Source organism: Centroberyx affinis, unplaced genomic scaffold, assembly GCF_046629955.1.
Source record: "Centroberyx affinis isolate AG114_WGS23_722 - 3 ecotype Tasmania unplaced genomic scaffold, CSIRO-AGI_Caff_v1 ptg000612l_1, whole genome shotgun sequence".
NCBI classification, from domain to species: Eukaryota; Metazoa; Chordata; class Actinopteri; order Beryciformes; family Berycidae; genus Centroberyx; species Centroberyx affinis.
The window spans coordinates 295211-315800 of NW_027279242.1; the positions used below are offsets into that span (position 1 = coordinate 295211).

The 20590-nt window shown below is 43.0% G+C and overlaps 1 protein-coding gene across 1 annotated transcript in view; it reads left to right on the forward strand.

Annotated features, from left to right (window-relative positions):
* Window positions 1–20590, forward strand: part of LOC139643462 (NACHT, LRR and PYD domains-containing protein 12-like) — a 66875-nt gene that overhangs the window by 9351 nt on the left and 36934 nt on the right. Inside the window, 1 exon segment of the mRNA XM_071518612.1 lies at window positions 307–480. Coding sequence (XP_071374713.1) covers window positions 307–480 — 174 coding nt within the window.

Below are 20590 nucleotides of genomic sequence, written 5' to 3' on the forward strand. Positions count from 1 at the left end.
TTTTAAACCGTTTTTACAGAATTGCTGTCATGTAACTGCATGTATGTATTCTTTTCTGCTTGGTTTCTACTTATATTACATGTTCAGCACTTATTGAAACTTTTCAAATTCTATAATACAAATGATTGTTATTATTATTATTATTATTATTATTATTATTATTATTATTATTATTATTATTAGTGGTAGTAGTAGTAGTAGTCGTAGCAGTAGTAGTAGTCGTATGTTGTGTACGTTTTGATTGGTATGCTTAGTCTCAACTCTGTTTTCATAATAACTAATCTTACATTAAATCTGTGATCACAGACTTTCTGGCTGTGAACTCTCAGAGACTCACTGTGAAGTCCTGACCTCAGCTCTGAAGTCCAACCCCTCCCATCTGAGAGAGCTGGACCTGAGGAACAACAAGCTGCAGGATTCAGGAGTGAAGCTGCTGTCTGCTGGACTGGAGAGTACACACTGTAGACTGGAGACTCTCAGGTCAGACTACATATTTTATTTCTGTGCTGACATCAATATTATATGAATATTGTAGTGACACTTAATTTGAGGACGTCAATATAGAGTTGTTTGATTTGAAATCAGACAGGAGTTTTCAGGCACCGCTTATTTTAGAAATGAATTTTATTCTGCACCTATACCTTCACAAACCAAGCTGTAGGTAATACATGGTGATATCTTTGTACATTTGGCCTGATTTAAATATAAATTGTGTTATTATTATTGTAATTAAAATGAAAAAGTCAATGAAAATTTTCTAGATGAGCTTTGACAGCCAGTGTATCGTTACGCACTGCCATTACGCACTGGTAGGCATACATATAGTGAGCCATAATAGCCCATTGATTGATCACATGAGTAGGTCTAATTTATGATCCGATGTGTGTTATTCTTATTCCCACATTACTGTACAATTTGGTGACAGTATGAAACCTATATACCGTAAAACTTCAATTAATAGCCCAGGCTTATATTTGCTTCAAACACTGAACTCAACCGGCCTATATTTGGGACAGGCGTCTATATGGGACAGGCCTTTAATTCCTTTCGCACAAAACTCTTGCTCAGCAAAGATGGGAAATACTATCAAATTGTTTATTTAAACCAGTATGAATATTACTTGTATAGAAATTAGGCTATCGAGTAACATATCAATTACGAATCATTCATTTGATCTCACTCCTAGAGAGAGAGAGAGAGAGAGAGAGAGGGAGAGAGAGAGAGAGAGAGAGAGAAGCGGTGGTCGAGCGAGCTAGAAAGTGAATGAAGAGAGGGAGTGGTGGTAGCGAGAAAGCCGGTGAATCAGAGAAATAAAACGTTATTTTCTGATTGTTTCACAGCGGTTACGTTCTAAAGCACAGAGAGCAGAGAGAGCGAGAGAGAGAGAGAGAGAGCGAGAGAGAGAGAGACCCATATCAAAATACCAGTAGCCTGCCTTAGAAAGGATGAAAGACGAAAAAAGATCAATGGAGAAATGTCTTGCTGCTGCTTCTCCTGAGTTTTGTTCAGCAAATTTGCAGCTTGAATTTAAGGTCGTAGTCTACTTTTTTCTCTGTGCCGCCATGGCGATCAACAAATGTGACTGACGTTTGAGTGCAAGTAAAAAAAAAAAAAAAAACTGCTTCGCAGCGTCAATGGCAACCAGCTTCTAATTGAGACCGGCCACACCCGGCCAGTAAAAGGGACTCTGCGTTTAATTGGGACTCGGCTTTTAATTGAAGTTTTACGGTAGCCGGACTGGAACTGGATCCTCGTTTCATGTAGGTTCCAGAAGATATTTCCTCCCTGTTGAATATCAGTGAGATGTAGGGCAACATTTTCAGGCTCTTGGGCAACGTCCTGTGCCCTAAAACAGCTACTGTGGCTCCTACTGATGATGACTCCTGCTGCCTTAAAATATACATGAAACCAGAGCGTATAACTGAAATGGTAATTTCATCATGGGGGAGTTTCTAAGGATAATGCAAATTCCTACACATTACATGCATACAAATATCTGTAAAACGTAAAGGTTCTGAGGCTGAACAAATATGCACATGTGATTTTCCACCAATGAAGATATACCAGAAAACATATTTATCCATTCTGGACCTTAACTAAACCTTTTTTTATTTTAAACTACTTGGCATTCAGGGCCCAAACCCCAGATTTATCCATACGGTTCGTTAAAGAATGTGTTCAAGGAAAATGGACCAATTGTGAGACATACGTAGGTGTGACAGCCTATCTGATTTCAGATGGAATGACTCTATATGGCCAATATTATGCTGATCCACACTAACAAAATGGTAAAGTCCATTAGGGAATAACAATGTTGAGCTACACATTTAGAACCTGAACAGATATAAGTGGATTATGAAACAATGAATTGTTGCACGCATTCAGGCATATTTTATTTGATAGCTACATGCTTTATTCTTTATTCAGATTGAGTGGCTGCAGCTTGTCAGAGAGCTGCTGTGCTTCTCTGGCCTCAGCTCTGAAGTCCAACCCCTCCCATCTGAGAGAGCTGGACCTGAATAACAACAAGCTGCAGGATTCAGGAGTGAAGCTGCTCTCTGCTGGCCTGGAGAGTCCACACTGTAGACTGGACACTCTCAGGTAAGATCAGTTTATAATTTGTTGTAATCAGTAGTAAGGTATCCACAAGAAAAATGAGGAGTACACACTGGAATAACAGGTTCACTCTACCTTTATAACTTCCTTAAAGCAACAGGTAGGAACAGCATGGCACATCATGTCATACTACAGACAACAGCGACCTCTATTGGTCAAGTAAATTTAAGCAGTATTAACTGTAAAACACAACATATCAATTTGTTTAGGAACTTACTGGGTAAGAAATAAGGCAAGGAAACATTCTCTTAAATCACTTAATGTAACCCCTCAATTTCGGCTTGACACAGCAGACTGAAGACACCACGCTGCAACTTCTCTCAGGTTCATGTTGTTTATTGTCAGGTAACACAGAAATCAATGTGGTTTAGAGAGAGTGGTGGTTGAGACACATTCAGCTCCTGCCCCAATCTGGAATCGTCAGCAGGCAAAAGGGCACAGTGTTTACACAATGTGATCGTATAGTTTTGTTACATAAAAAAATAATTAAAAAAACACTCCTGCTACAAACGAAAGCTTATTCATAAATGTACACTGTACATTGTACATTATGTAACATCTGAGTTTACTACATAAACAACCATGGACCCATTTTTATATATTTATATAGCAAATAACTTTCTATGCAAAGGTTTACACGGTGCTTATAAAAAAAAATGAGCAGAAACACTACGAAACATACCTGTCAGATAACACAGAAATCAATGTGGTTCAGAGTGGTGGTTGAGAGACACATTCAGCTCCTGCCCTACACATTAGAATCAGAATAAAATCAGCACACCAAAGCAATCGCCATTTTATATAAATTGCACGCTCCGTGCGTGAGGTACAACAGCTAGCCATTAACAAAGCCTAACAGACTTTTAGCTAGCTGGATTTCACTCGACGTAGCACCATGAAAATTCAACTTAGCAACTCAAACACAGTCACAAAACGTGGCCAGACTATTTATGTCACTTTATATGCACTTTGATTTAGACTGGAGTAAGGTTTTCTTTCCAAGGTCTTTTTATTAATCAAAGTAACACTGTGCAATACAAATTGTGCAAGGTATTTCCAAATTTTTCCATTTTATCCCCTATGAACGTTAAACAGGTGGCCTGCTGCCAATAACAACGACAACAAATAATAAATAAATGATATTGATGATAATAATACAAAATGCAAAAATAAAACCGAAACATAAGAAGCAAGAATAGCAGTAATGAATCAAATAAATAAGTAAAAACAAACAAACAAGCAGACAAAAAAAAACAAAAAAAAAACAAAACAAAAAACACAGAAACAAAAACAAAACAAAACAAAACAAAACAAAACAAAAAAAAGGACGGGGGAGGGGAAGGTGGGGGTAGGGGGGCTACTCAGCGGCATTAGTCGAGGGTCTCTCAAAGAAATCCAGAAAAGGACGCCACACTTTGTAAAAATTGTTTTCTGAACCTCGAACTGTATACCTGATTTTTTCCAAGTTCATACATGACATTACATCTTTTAACCATTGGGAATGTGAAGGGGATGAGGAGTCCCTCCACTTCAGCAGAATAGCTCGTCTGGCCAGTAAAAATGAAAATTTCAAGACTTTTAGCTTGGAGTTTGGTAAGTTAAGGTCTGGGGCTACTCCAAAAATAGCACAGAGTGGATCTGGTTTAATTTGATGCTGTAGGACTTCAGAGATTGTATAAAAAATGGAATTCCAAAAGTTTAGCAGTGATGGACAGGACCAATACATATGAGACAAAGTACCAGGTGCACCTCCACATCTACCACAAGTTGGGTCAACATCTGGATATATACGTGCCAGCTTAACCTTTGATAAGTGCACACGATGGACAATCTTGAATTGAATGAGTGCGTGTCGTGCACACATTGATGAGGTATGCACTTGGCCAAGGATAGAATCCCACAGCTCATCTGTAATGTTAAAACCAAGATCCTGTTCCCAATTGGATTTAATGGCAGCTGTAGAAGGGCACCGAAGATCTGAAATAAGATTGTACAGAGCTGAGATTACACCCCTAGAGGTTAGTTTGACCGTTAGAAAATTATCCACAGGATTATCTGGAGGTTTATGAGGGAATTGTGCCGTCGTAGTCTGCATATAGTGTCTGACCTGTAGAAACCGAAAAAATTGAGCCGCTGCAAAACCAAATTTGTTGGACAGTTGAGAATAACTTGCAAATTGTCCATCTATATATAAATCAGCAAAGCATTTTAAACCCCTCCTGTGCCAAACATGAAATGCGTTATCTGTTGTTGATGGAACAAATAAATGATTTGCAGCAACTGGACTCTGAAGTGAGAAAGACTGGAGACCAAAACTTTTTCTAAACTGGGACCAAATTCTGAGAGATTGGCGAACTACTTTATTAATATCGGGTGAAGATGAGGCAAGAGGAAGTGCTGAACCTAAAAGTGCTGGTAAGGAAGTCTTATTGTCCACATGGGATTCCATGGTGACCCAGACAGGCGATGTTGATTCCAAATAAAAGTGTTTCCAATACAACATACAACTGATATTTGCAGCCCAATAGTAATATTGAAAGTTGGGTAGAGCCATACCTCCCATCATCTTTGGTCTCTGAAGAAGAGCCTTGCTCAGTCGTGGATGCTTACCATTCCAAATAAATGAAGTAATTAAGGAGTCCAAAGAGCTAAAAAAGGATTTAGGAATCAGAATGGGAATACACTGAAACAAGTATAGGAATTTTGGAAGCAGCGTCATTTTCACAGAATTAATTCTGCCAATCAAAGACAGAGATAACGGGGACCATTTAGACAGAATTTGCTTGCACTGATCGAGTAAAGGAGTAAAATTGTGTTTAAATAAGTGATTAAAGTGTTTAGTGACACATATTCCAAGGTATTTGAAGTGATCAGTGACTACCTTAAAAGGAACATTTGTAAGGTCGTTGTCTGGGACCCTATCATTAATCACAAACAATTCACTCTTCTTCATATTAATTTTATACCCAGAAATCTTGCTGAAACCATCCAGTACGTTAAGTACGGCATGTAGAGAAGTGGGCAAGTTGGAAAGAAATAACAAAAGGTCATCAGCATAGAGTGAGACTCTATGCTCAATGCCCCCCCTCCAAATACCTTGTATGCCCCCACTGTCCCGGACTGCAATTGCGAGTGGTTCGATCACTAGGGCAAAAAGCAGTGGGCTTAAAGGACAACCCTGTCTTGTTCCACGGTGGAGCTCAAAATAGTCAGAATATTGACAGTTCGTTAGAACTGAGGCCAACGGACTGACATAAAGAAGCTTTCTCCAGGAACAAAATAAAGGCCCGAAACCGAACCTATCTAACGTGAAAAACATATAATCCCATTCGACCCTATCGAATGCTTTTTCAGCGTCCATGGCAATAACACATTCCGGTATATTGTGGTTAGGGGTGTAAATGATATTAAAAAGCCGTCTTATGTTAAAGAAAGAATGCCGATTCTTAATAAAGCCTGTTTGGTCAGGTGATATTATGGAAGGAAGAATTTTTTCCAGCCTACATGCCAGTAGCTTAGCCAGGATTTTAAAATCAGTATTCAACAGCGATATTGGCCTGTAAGAGGCGCAATCAGCGGGATCCTTATCCTTTTTAAGCAACACAGAGATGCATGCCTGGTAACACGACGGAGGGAGTGCGCCAGAGTCAAGAGACTCTTTGAAAACCTGACAAAGAAAAGGGGCAAGGTCATCAGAAAATTTTTTGAAAAAATCAACGGAAAATCCATCCGGGCCTGGAGATTTTCCCGATTGCATGGATGATATTGCTGACTGAATTTCCTCTTTTGTGATGGGAACTTCAAGAGTTTGTCTAAGTTCTGAAGAAAGCCTTGGCACATTAATGGAATCAAAGAAATCCTGCAAATCCTTTACGTTTACTGTAGATTCTGATGTATATAATTTAGAGTAGAATGACCTAAATGAATTGTTAATTACCTTCTGATCTGATGTCACATCACCGTTGTCTGTCCTAATCCCAGTTATTATTTGCTTAGCCCTAATACCACGTAACTGATTAGCCAGAATTTTACTGCTCTTTTCACCATGCTCATAGAACTCGCTTTTATTCCTAATCAAACAGCCCTCAACTTGACGAGTCGAAAGTAGATTGAGTTTGGTTTGTAAGCTCAAACGTTCTTTGTACAGAGCCGGTGATGGTGATTGAGCGTACTGCCTATCAATGCTCAAAATTTCGTCGGATAAAGCTCTCTGCCCCTGCGTTGCGGACCGTCTTTTAAAGGCTGCAAATGAGATAATTTCACCTCTAAGAACTGCCTTCATAGCCTCCCATACAGTGTTGTCAGGCATACCCGGCGTTCTGTTCTCATTCAAAAAGGTTTTAATTTTGGAGGAAATGTTAGTAACAAATTGTTCATCTGTGAGCAGTAGTGGGTCCAGTCTCCAATACTTTCTCACCGAGACACTGCCCTGGAAAAGCATTTTCAGCACAAGGGGGGCGTGGTCAGAAATGGAAATACTTTCATAGCTGCAAGAGACTATACTATTAAGTAATAAATTGTCAATAAAAAAATAATCTATTCTGGTATAGGTATGATGTACATGTGAAAAGAAAGAATAATCTCTGCCAGTAGGATGTAGAAACCGCCAAGGATCCGAGAGGCTATAATCCTCAAGGAAAGACTTAACATACCTTGCAGATTTGTTAAGTGTGGCAGATTTGGAGGATGAACGATCTAGTACTGCATCCATAAACAAATTAAAGTCACCTCCCAGAATTAAAGAATGAGTATTTAAGTCCGGCAGCTGTGAAAACAGATTCCGAAGGAATTGCACATCATCAAAGTTAGGCGCATAAACATTCGCCAAGGTAACAAGTTTATTGTGAAGCTTACCAGACACTATTACAAACCGACCATTTTTGTCTGATATAACAGTAGAAGGAGTAAATGGAATATTTTTATCGATAAGAATGGCTGTACCCCTGGCCTTTGCTTTAAATTTGGAATGAAAGAATTGACCTGACCAACATTTCGCCAATCGTGAGTGGTCTGGTTCCTTCAAATGAGTTTCTTGCAAAAATACTACCCCAGGCTTAAATTGCTTTAGACGTGACAAGACTCTCTTGCGTTTAATTGGATGGTTCAGCCCCTTCACATTCCAGCTAACCAGGGTGAGGTTACTATTCATTTATGAAATCCAAAAATATGCATATACTGTGTAGCCCAACGAGGGGGGGGAAAAAAAGGGGGGGGGGGGGAACGACAGAACCAAGCTAAAAAACAAACAAACAAAAAACAAACAAACAAAAACACAAGTCAAAATGGAACAATGATCAAAGATGTTATCTGAAACATTATCCTCCCAACAGGTTGCAAGGAACAGCAACCGTATCTTCTGCTCAACTCTGTTACCCATCCAGTGCTCTCAATCTATTGGCTTCAATCCTGCAGATGTTAAAATTATACCCTAGATTGATCGACAGATAAACATAATAACAACAATCTAGCAAAAAAAACCAACTTTATATTAAACAGCGGAAAGAATGAACATAGGACGACACAGCTTTACCGTAACCGAAGATCGAGTGTGCTATCTGGCATAATCAGTCCCGTAGTTGTGGCGGATCCATAGTGAGCCGCATTACCGTCCGCTTTAAGCTGGAGACCGTTGGTTACCCTCCGTGCCTTGAACGAAGCGGGTGGCCTCAGAGACGGACGACAGCCACTGGTTTTTGCCATCTGGAAGAGTAATCCGGAGCCTAGCGGGGTAGAGAAGAGAAGGACGGAAACCTCTCCTGTATAGTTCGGCCATAACATCTCTGTACTCGACCCGCTGCTTCTGGACATCGGCATTGTAATCCTCATAAAAATGAAGCTTGTACCCGCGGTACTCCAAAGTCCCACGACGCCTTCGCGACTCTCTCATCACCAAATCCTTGATCTGAAAAAGGTGAAAGCGGATGATGACCGAGCGTGGCTTCTCGTTTGGACCCGGTTTGGCCATCAGGCTACGGTGGGCTCTATCCAGCTCGGGGGGAGACGGTAAAGTTTGTGCCCCGAAAACCTCAACAAGCAGCTGTGAGAAAAACTCAGTTGGCCGTGGACCCACATCCAACGATTCCGGTAGACCCACCAGACGAACGTTTTGCCTTCTGCTTCGTCCTTCCAGGTCAGAAACTTTAGTTTTCAAAAGTTTATTCTCCCCTTGTAATGCTTCGCACGTAGCTTCGAGGGCCGCCAAACGCTGGCTAACATCCTCCGCGTTGCATTCAAGGTCACCGATGCGTTGTTCCTGGTTCACAACCTCAGCTTGAATCTTGTCTAGTTTGCCGTTAATCACATCTGACGAAGCCTTAAAGTCAGCAGCTATAGCCGCTCTGTGCTCTTCAAGCAAAGCAATAAGTGCCGGAAACTGTCGCTACACTTATTAGAAGTCCGAAGACCTAAATGTTAAATTGCGAAGTAGGGATTAGCAAGTAAAACTGAAAAATATGTTGCAGGAGCCAGCAGCCGACACGTCCAACTACTCCATTACCGGAACTGGAGTAAGGTTTTCTAATTTAATATGTAGAAACACTGCAGAGCTGTTTTCACTACATACCAATCTGGAATCTTCAGCAGGCAAAAGGGGAGAGCTGAGCGATTCCAGTTACTATGGTTACCACCACTCCCCACGTGAGGGCGCTTGAACAAAACAAATTAAAAAGGGCCTTGCATAAAATAATACAGGATATGAAAACACTTCCCCAAATAAATAAAAATAGCAAAAATAAATTAATGAATACTAGAATGAATTTTGACGAACTTCAACAATTTTTAACAATCCTGTACATTAACATAAGTAAAACTCATAGGCTAAATCTTTTAAGACCTTGTCTATAAGACAATGCAACTTAAATGTCCTTTTCTTTTTAGTAACAACCAGTGCCATTTTTAACTTTACCGACAACAGGAATCCCTATCATAAAACATGGGTTAAATTGAGGTAGCAAAACAAATACAACAGACACTGGCACCCATCTCAATAGGGTGTCTTAACCCAAGGCAACATTTGCATTACATTCACCTTGTCCTTTTAAATGCTAAACAGTAATTCAGAAGTGCTAAATAGGCATTCTTCATTCATTGTCCAATTTTTTTTCACATTGTCAACATTTCTTTTTTTTTTTTTCACAGTCAATATTTTTTTCTTCACGGAAGCCGTCCTTTTCCCCTTTTTTCTTTCTTTATATTCCCCCCAAAGGCCATAGGGAACGATTAGTGTTCATAATTGTTAAGCCAGGTAAGCTTTTTTCTGACCATAGCGGGTCTGGTCATCTCACCATCCAGTGTGCTATGCCAGCCCCAAATCAGGTTGGGCAGGCTCCAGATCAGGGGCTGGAGCAGGGGCTGGAACAGGATCAGTGAAGCTGTCCATCATGCTTTCCAGGATCAAGGAGAGGTGAGCAGTGTTCCACGTATGCCCATCCTCCAAAACATATGTACTTGGACCTGCTTTCCGTATCACTCTGGTAGGACCTTGAAATTTTCACAGTCCTTTTTTCACATGGAAGGGCGTCTTGACTCTGACTAGACTTCCCACTTTGATCCTTGGCACTCGTGTTCCTCCTCTCACATCGGTGTAGGTTTGGAGGCGACACAGCTGAGCAGCTCCTGCTCTGGCAGCGGGGTAGTTTTACTCGCTTGGCCAATGTTCACCTTTGAGCGCATCTTCCTGTTGAACATGAGTTCATAGTGTGACACTCCTGTGGTGCTATGTGGAGTGGCACGGTAAGCAAGTAGGAAATCCTTGATTTCCATGGTTTCCTCTACTGGTCGGCAGTGAGCAGTGTCTCCACTTTTATCATTTGACTGACATGTAACGCATATGCTAATGCTCTCCAGCACACTGTTGGGCCACGCCATAAGGTGAAACAAAAGAAAACTAATTAAGACAATAGGGCCAGCATCTGTGGCCTAACAAGAACACCAAAAGCCTTAACTCTAGCCCACCCGCTGGGCTTGATTTCAGACAAAGGAAAAGCAGCGCCAGTTCACACTGGCTGGAATTCAAACTCCGGTCTCTCATTGGACGAGACTCGGGCAAACCCGGGGATTCCCCATGACGTCACGGAGGATATAAACTCCAGGAGCTACCTTTCCGCATCGCCCCTTCTTGCGACTCCGTTGCTATACAAGGTGGTACATTTTAACGTTCAAACTGTTCTTTTGTTTAAGCTGAGGCACAGTCTTCAACACTATTTGGATCCAGAAGGATTAGATTAGCTGTTTGTGTATCCGTCAATCTAACTCCTTGCGCGTATCTGTATGAGTAACCAGTGCGCGCAGCCGACCTGCAGAAGTGGACTGGAAGAGACTACAGCTGAGGACACTCCTTCCCTCCAAGAAGACAACGCAAGAGCACGTTTCTTCAATTAAGTCGACTCCTGGCTGATGTCCTTTGCTGCCTACGAGGAAAGCCATCTGACCGTTGCTCCGTGCGAGGAGAAATAACGGTCTCGCCGCGCCGACCCGCCTGGAGAACCCCACTGGCTCGACCCGATGAAAACACACACCAAATCACTCAAGAGTGATTTTCCCAAGTAAGAGGCTTTGGTTCTGGGCGGAGACTAGTATAGGTGTGTTATTTAAGCTTTACTGATCAGAAGCTACTGTTGTGCGTATTGGGAAGCGCATTGGACCGCCGCGTCCATATTATGCTGTGAAACCTATCATTAAGCATGCTGCTTGATTTGATTGTAATGTTTTGAAACTGAATGTGTGCCATTGCATGTCGCTGAACTTGCTATTGTGTTTATCGCCACGTAGAGAGCCAATATATTGCATTTTACTAGCTCAAAGACCAGTAACCCGGTGTACTCCTTCCCAGTTGTATCCCGAGTTTCTGTGTGGTAAAAGGCTATTATTGGTGCTTTAGACGGCGAGTACTCCCCTCATCTTGCTCTCTCTCTCTTACTAACCCACATACCCACATCTCATTGCACATCCACCGCTACCTGAAGAGTAGATGGTGTTGGATTTAGCTGCCTAATTCCAACCCCATCTTGATTCCAAAACTCCTCTTTGTTCAAACTGTGCGGTCACGGCCGCCATCTTGCTCTCTCTCTCTCTCTCCTTCCTTGTACACACACACACATACACATATAACTCCCTACATGCCATAAACTGTTTATGTCTTTTATGCTTGCTAGTTTAGATCCATAGTTGTAGTTGTGTAATAGTAGTTGATTGACTGAAGTATTATTGATGATTAATTAATATTGCTAAAGTAAATAAAGACTGTTATACCTTTAAAGAGAAGTTGTCTGTGATTTCTTATGCATATGTGTTGTGGTAACTGCTGGTTGTGAGGGCCTGTGTACGAATTCACCCTTCACTGTTTACTCATAAATGTACAGTGGTACTCAAACACTGTCATTTGGGGGTGAACAGCCATTTTGAGACTGAATTAAAGGTACGGTTATTGGTCCCTGATTCCAGGGTGGTGCCCCGTAATATTGACTCCCGTCAATAATTTTATGAATAATTAATAATTCCATAATTATTAATTATTAATTGCTAATAACCAAACCTGCCCCTATCAAAGCCCAACAACACACATGTCCACGCTTGGCCTCCAATACAAGTTTCACAGACTCTGCTTCGTGCGGACGATGCCCTGATCGGTTTCATGTGCCAGGGCTACGAGCTGTTTCCTTAGAGCCACAGGAACTAGCAGTCGATGAGGGCCCCTGTATATGGTTGGGTGTGGACTGAAAGCTCATCTCTAATGGTGAAGTAGGGTTTGAGCTCTGTTGGCAGAGGGTTTGCTGTTCTCTGCCACCCTTTCTTAATCTGGGCTCTCAGGGCAGTAAGCTCAGGGCACGCCTCACATGCCGCAGCAAAGTCCTGCACAGAGAGGGCTTTCAGCTCTGTCTCCAACAGAGCTACAGGTTCAGGTTCCATCACTGGTTCTGCATTTTCTTCAGATGGCAGGGGCAAAAGGGAGAGGCAGTTGGCAACTTGATTATGTGCCCAAGCACGATACACCGCATCATATGTGAAGCAAGGGAGTCTGGCTGACCACCACGCAATGCGCATTCCTACGTGTCCAAGACCTTTTTTGGCTAGTAGTGTGGTCAGAGCCTGGTGGTCATTACGCAGAGTGAATCTAGTTCCCCATAGGAAGGTCCTCCACTTCTCTACTGCCCACACACGCTAACGCCTCCTTCTCCACAATGAAGTACTTGAGTGGCTCCCAGTCCATAGTCTGATGCATCTGTGGACACAATGGTAGAGAGTTCGGGGTCAAAAACAGACAATGCTGAGCTGTTCACAATGCAAGCCTTGACTGTGTCAAAAGCAGACTGTGCTGCTGTAGTCCATGTGAATGTGTCGGCATGCAGGTATTCACGCATAGGCTCCACCAATGAGGCGTAGTTTTGCACAAACTTCGAATATCACGCTGTGAGCCCCAGGAACGAGCGTAGTGTGGTGGCATCAGTTGGTACTGGAGCACCTGTGATTGCGCTGAGGTGATCCTTGTCCGGAAGCAGGCCCTGAGCTGTAATTGTATGCCCAAGGAACCGTATGCTGGTTTGGTTGAAGTGGCACTTCTCGTTGTTGAACTGGAGACCGGTGTCCTGAAGCGCAGCGAGCACCGCTGTCAAGTTGCTGTCATGGTCCTCTTGGTCAGTGCCATAGACTATTATATGATCCATATAACTTTGGACCCCTTTGAGATCTTTCAGCACCAGGGACATCAGCTTGGAGAACGCACTTGGGGCCGAGCACAGTCCAAAGAAGTCAGGTCCCGGCTCTCCTCTGCCAGCAACACCTGGTGATACGCATTGGCCAAATCAATGGTGGAGAATAGCGTGGCTCCACGCATTTCAGAAAAGAGATCATCCATATGGGGAAGTGGAAGACTGTCCATCACAATTGCCTTATTTGGCTCACGCAAGTCAACACACATCCTCGATTTGCCATTCTTTCCTCATATGACAACAATGGGGGAGATGCACCAATCCTCTCTATCACATTCATTTCCAGCAGCCTTGTCAGTTCAGTAGAGACAGCTTGCCTGAGAGTGGAAACCACCGCAGCTTCTGTTGAACAGGCTTGATGTGTTCCTTACTTTCACATGGTGAATGAAATCCTTAGCAAGGCCCAGTTTCTCCCCAGCCACTGGTCCAGTGATCGCTGCTATTGGGGCCGCAAGTGATGCTGTGTCATCTGGTGTGTTATCTGGTGGAAGCACTTTGTTGTTCTTAATAGACAGTCTTAGGGCCCTATTTAAACGATCCATAGCGCATGGTCTAAAGCGCATGGCGCAAGTGCATTTAGGGCATGTCCAAATCCACTTTTGCTAGTTAAACGGCGCATGATCTGGGCGCAAAGTAAGGCGCACGGCGCAAAGGGGTTGTACTTAGTGTCTTAATTAATCATAGGTGTGTTTTGGGCGTAACATGAATTAAACCAATTAGAGTGTCATTCCCATTCCCTTTAAAAGCCAGGTGCGCTTGCACCTTGGCGCATTGCTATTTAAATGGCGGATTCGGCAAGCTGGAGAAACGAACGTCCAAAAAGCATCTATATGTCATTATAGGCTGATATGGTGTGAATTAGTCTCAAGTAGCCTAAGTGCATTACAGTCTTTTAGACCCAGTTTGTCACAATTAAATCCGACAAATTCAAGGTGGCATTTGGACTGGATGTCTCAAGGTAATAAATACTGATGCGTTATGACGCACGGGGCGCACTGGAGACGCCGGTGCCAGACGCAGCGTCCTCTACAGCCTCCTCTTCACCGCGGTCTCACACTGTCTGATCCCCCGAGTCAGAAAACAAGAATACAGAACTTGTCTGCGTGTTTTATTCACATCGAATTAATGTGAAATGTTGAGTGCGTGGTTACGTTCACTCTTTCCAAAAACAAAAGGCACATTTATGATACCTGGGTCAGGAAGATACTGCGCCAACTGTCGGTAACTGTCTGTCGGTTCTGAAATAACAGCGCTATGTTTCTATAGGGTACATAAAATATGTATGTAGGCTATTGACCAATCAAGGGTGATGTGTGTGTGCGTCGGGTGAAGGTAAGATGCCTTTGCAGTTTATTTTCATGACTTTTTGTTGGGCTGTGCTTTTTACATATTTACTGTGTTATTTTTCTTGATTGTAGGTTGCGTATTTAGCAATTGGCAATGTGTGATTATGGTTAACGGGATTAACCAGCGCATTTGGCATTGTGTAATGGTGAGAGGGACACGTAGTGTTTTGCATTTGACATTGCGTAATGGTGAAAGCATATGGCAATTTGGCAAATTAGTAGATGATCCTATTTTTCTATTTTGCATGGTAACGTTGTGTGTGTGTTTGAGAGAGAGAGAGAGAGAGAGAGAGAGAGAGAGCTGATTGATGCTGTGGGTCATTGTGTGGCAATAACAATGGGCATCATATTATTAATAGTTTTTGAGTTTGTATAACACAACAGATGTAGGTGCATCTTACTATTTGAATAATGCACCCCTTAAATAGCAGGAAAATACTGCGCCATTGACTTTAGACCAGGTTTTTCTTGGTCAATGGCGCAATTGCTTTCCGCTGCCTCAAGATAGCAATGCACCAACGCAATGCGCCTGACCACACCTCATTTTAAGACCAACACGCCCATGGGCGCACAGATGGGCGCAAGTACATTTGCTATTTAAACAATGTGGGCGTGAAAATGACAACTGCGTCAGTCGGAAACTAAACATCGCACAAAAAGTTCGGAACTTTGTGTTTGGTAGATTATTTCTCTGTTGTAACAATGCTTCTTGGCAATACATTTTATACCGTTGGAAAGCCTGTTTATTTCCCTTTTAAATGGTGCCTCATTTGTAAGGAACATGCATTTGTGGGATGAGCAGCACAGCTGAGTATGTGGGTTGCGCTCATATAAAATTTGCCAAATCTTCTCTGCCAATGCCAAACAGCTTATTCTGCTGTTGCTATTGACTCTTGTTTGGTGTTGTTTGGTGGATTGGATGATTGAAGTCTATCAGTAACAAGGAAGAAACAAGACATATTGGCAATTTTACAATTTATTCATTTAACAAACAATCAGGAGCCTCAGTAGCGTGTGGAAGAACCATACACAGCCACAACAGCCTGGCACCTCCTCCTCATGCTGGTCACCAGCCTGGTCACACACTGCTGTGGGATGGCATTCCACTCCTCAACCAGGATTTGTCGCAAGTCAGCCAACATGGTTGTGTCGGTCACTCTAGCACGAACAGCACGCCCAAGCTGATCCCATAAGTGTTCAATTGGGTTGAGGTCAGGACTATTGGCAGGCCATTCCATTCTCTGTACTCCCAAATTCTGGAGGTAGTCTCTGATAAACCCCGCTCTGTGGGGGCGAGCGTTGTCATCTTGGAGGATGGAGTTCGGTCCCAGACTGTGGAGATATGGGATTGCCACTGGTCTCATCTCGATATCTCTCTGCATTGAGATTGCCTCCAATGATGACAAGCCTCGTTTTTCCAGTGATGGAGATGCCGCCCCACACCATCACACTGCCTCCACCAAAAGGTGTTACTCTATCGGTGCAGCGATCAGCATAGCGTTCTCCCCATCTTCTCCACACTTTGACCCTACGATCCAACTTCCGTAGGCAGAATCTGGACTCATCGCTGAACATAACGTTCCTCCACATGTTCAGGTTCCAGTGCAGGTGCCGGGTGTAAGATAATGCCCTTAGTGCCTTAAATAGGTCTAATCCTAGCAAAGCTGTGCCTGTCTTGACAACATATAGTGTAGCTGGCACTGTGGTATTAGCATGCTGCACTGTGGCTGACAGACAGGAATATCAGATCTAGTGTAAGTCACTAACCGTTTAAGTGGCTCAGCCAGCGGTGTCTCACTGAAGTGCTCTCTGTAGGTGTGCTGGGAATGATGGGCACAGCAGAGCCTGTATCGACCACTAGCTCAGTAGGGCAGGGAGTTGACTTTGCATTTATGGTCACTTCACATGAAATTCTGTCAATGGGTGGTCCATTCTGTATAATATTCACTGTACTTAATTCCAGAACAACCACCTCCCCTACCCGAGCCATGTTTTTCTTTGACTTGCACACACGGGAGAAGTGTCCCATCTTATTGCAGTTGCGGCAGGTCATTTTCCAGGCAGGGCAGTCTGTAGCATTTGCAAGGTGAGCCAATGACCCACACCTAAAACAGCCACAGTGTTGTTTAGGTTCCTCCGCAGACTCCGTGTGGTGATTTCTCCTTGGTCTAGGTTTGAACGAGCATTTTGGCTTCTCCCTCACACGGGCGCCTGAGGTTCAGCAAGAGTCTGCGCGTGTCCAATGGTTGCTTCAACCTGGCACGCCAATGTCACTGCTTTGTCCAGTAACAGGTTCACTCTACCTTTATAACTTCCTTAAAGCAACAGGCAGGAACAGCATGGCACATCATGTCATACTACAGACAACAGCGATTGGTGAAGTAAATTTAAGCAATATTAACTGTAAAACACAAGACAGTTTTTCTCAGTTGATTTAACACATTTCTCCAAACTAAGGTCTGTGCTCTCAAAACAGTGTCTCTCAGGTCAGTATTCCTGTATCTGTAAAGGTTGACCCTTCAAGTTTTACATCAGGATTTCAGACTTTTATTCTGATCAAACTTCATATACACAGCAACTGACCTCAAACCTCATGCTTTGATATCCTATTTAGATTCCTGCATCTCTCTCTATTCCTGTCTCAACCATAATTCACTGTCACATCTCCAGCTTGTTCAGAATAGAGCAACTAGGATTTTAACCAGTGGTAAGGTAAGATCGTCATATCCCCAATTTGAACATCTCTCCACTGGTCACCAGTTAGATATAAAAATTAATATTAAAATTTCACTCAGCCCATTTAAAGTAGTTTTGGCCGTGAATTACACTGTGGACCTCTTGATGAGTTGAGAGCAAGCTGAGATGTCTGGGTCTTTCTGACCTTCCCTCAGTCTAGACTCAAGACTAAAGGTGATTTTGCCATCACGGCTCCTAGACTGTGGAATGCCTTCCTGAGGGACTTAGGCTAGCAGATTCAGTATCATCTTTAAAACACTTTGTAAAACACATATTATAGCAAAGGCAGACACCTCTACTGGATTACGCTGGTTGAGGCAGTCAATATGAACATGGACTCTGGTCAAAGAATCTGGCTCCAGAGGAGGGATACCTTTTCTTACAGATATTATTTATTTTAAACTTAAAGACTCAAAGTTACATGAGTTGACGATGATATTACAGGTATACAGGTAGACGGGTGTGTGTGTGTGTGGTCTGTAGAAACAGAGAACAAAGGAAATCAAATTAGAATATCCATGCTTACATTTGGCATAACCCCAAGGTATTACTACTGGGTAGCATTGTATTAGCTTCTGTAAGCTGCAGTCAGCACTTCAAAGCAATATCTAGCCAAGAGACACTTAACTCAGTTCAGTGGCGAACCTTCAGGGCCTTCAAGGTATTCTGTGAAGGCCCTAGAATCCTAAAATGCTAAAATCGAAAAAGAAAAACATTCTGTCCAATAAATCTGTTTTGTCTATATGTTGTTATTAGTTAAATTATGTGTTAAACCATCTTACATTTGTGTGAGTCTCTGTGCGTGGTGAGTGGCAGTTATGTGTGTTGGAAAAATTCAACCAATCAGAATTTTTCTCTGGTGTTGCTGGGTGGAATTTCTACACTGGCTTCTCCCTTCAGGGCCTTCGGTTTCTCGGCGCAATACCCTGGCTATTCACTTGAATGAGAGCTTAATTTGAGATAGACAATTTGATCAACCAATCAAATTTGGATTTATAGCCTCTGGGCGTATTCTTTCCGATTTTCCCACGGCCTCAGGGTATTCTCTAATGCCCTATTGCGTCACTGCCGTGCAGTGTCTGTTAGCTGAACGCAATCGCTATTTCAGCGCGCAGTTCAGCTAGCATAGTGAAAATGGCAGCAAGTGGAGAAAAGTCTGACATCATCGTGGATTTATTATCGTCGCCTTTCTGCAGGCAAACCTTTAGTGAAAAGCTAGAGATAGTTTTAAAAGGACGTCCAACACCCGAAAATCTGGATTTTATCCAACCTTCAAAGGGCTTTGTTCAGCATTTTAGCAACTGGGAATGATAAGGGGTAGCGGGTAGTGGGGGTGGTCTCAACTCCACTACCTCAGGGAATGATGCACCTGCCTTACGCGAGTCCCGGGCTCAGCTCCCCTGGCTGTCAGTACCCACAACCCGTTCTCATTCCCAACTCGTCCTATGTTGACTCTTTGTCAAATCCCTTGGCGTCGCTACAACAACGCTAAAGGTAACCTTTCGTGTCTGTGTAAGACGCACCAGGTGTTCCATAGACTCCATGGTAAAGCTTCTCGCGGCAGTATTAGATGCCTGCAACTTTCTCTCCTGGACCACGGAACACACAGTCTGGCGTACATTTTCTGCCAAAATAAGGCATTCTGGTTTGATGCATTTCTTTGCTTGAGCTCTTTGGTGATAATATTAATTAAAAAAAATTGGTTGTAGATCAATTTCGAGGCCAAATAAAAAAAAAAATCGCTTGCATTTACCATTTGATGTCACCTGCTAGATAAAGCCGAAGCCGAACAGTCAGATCAGGTACAACTGGAAGTTGTTCTCGACTCGTCCAGACCTCCTGGAACATTACACGGTCATGGTGCGCAAGGAAGAGGACCCCACAGAGAGATATGAGCGGTTCATTAAAGTGAATGAAGTGGCAAGGAAGGAGTGTGTTCCAGAAAAGGAGCGGCTCAAGCGGTCCCTGTGGACACAGCACCCAGACGTTGTGAAGGCGAGGGAAGCAGTCAAGGGGGCATGCCAGAACTTGGACAACAACCAGTCTGAGGAGAACAAGAGTGCATGGAAGAAGGCTCAGCAGCAGCTCCTCAAGACATACAATAGGCTCAAGGAGGAGGAGCTGATGGAGAATGTGCGGAGGATAGAGGCGGAGCATGACGAGAAGAAATACGGCGAGGCCTGGAAAGTCATCATTGACATCACAGGTGTAGTGGTGATAGGTATTAATGGTGTCTGATATCAATATAATTTAGAGTTAGCTTCAATGAGAATTAAGAACGGGGCACCAGATAACAGACAGCATCAACAGGTCTCATCTGAAGGAGTGAATTCTTGGTATGTTTGAATTTAAACCCACACAATGAGCACATGAGGTGACTTTATGCAAAATAATATATTTATTACTAAACTAAAGCACACTCAATAATCAGGTAAATACAAGTGAATATAGTACAGTATATACAAGAGGTATACCCATGAATTGTGATGAATCAATGGCAATAGGAATAGATGATCATGTGAATATGCAATACTGATAATTAAACCAACATTTCAGCAGACACAATCATGGAAGATGAGCAGTGGAAGACATGAGTCAGCAACGCTAGCAAAAAGGGGCGACAGTATACTTTATCTGGAAAACTGACTTAAATGAATCCCTGAATAACTGAATGGTTACTATAACTATAGGGAGCCGTAGTAAAGTGTGTGCTATGTGTGTGAAGTGTGAATGTAATGGAATAGCTATGTGTAATGTATGATGCCCAGTGGACAATGATCAGTACATACGACACCAGCGAAGGTCCGGAGGGAGATGAAGCACGCTGAGGCCGGGAGTCTGTGAGGATGAAGATCCCACGTCTGTTCAGTTGATCTCAGCAGGCCGCAGCAGAGTGAAGCATGCAGGCTGGAGCACGCAGGCTGCTGGACAGGGCTGTGGGTCTCTCAAGGCTAACGTCGACCCACTCTGGAGGTTCCGATGATTCTTCAGAGTTAAACTCAGCAGGATAGCTGATAGTGAGGTTGTAGCAGGGCAGGACACACAGACACACGTGCTGGTGTGTGTGTGTATTTGTCAGGCAGATAGGCAAGGCAGCAAGGTTCTCCTCACTGTTTCGGATGAAACAGACTTTCTACTTGGCTTGTGATGATGATGCAGTTGAGTCTGTCTTTGGAGACAAACTTT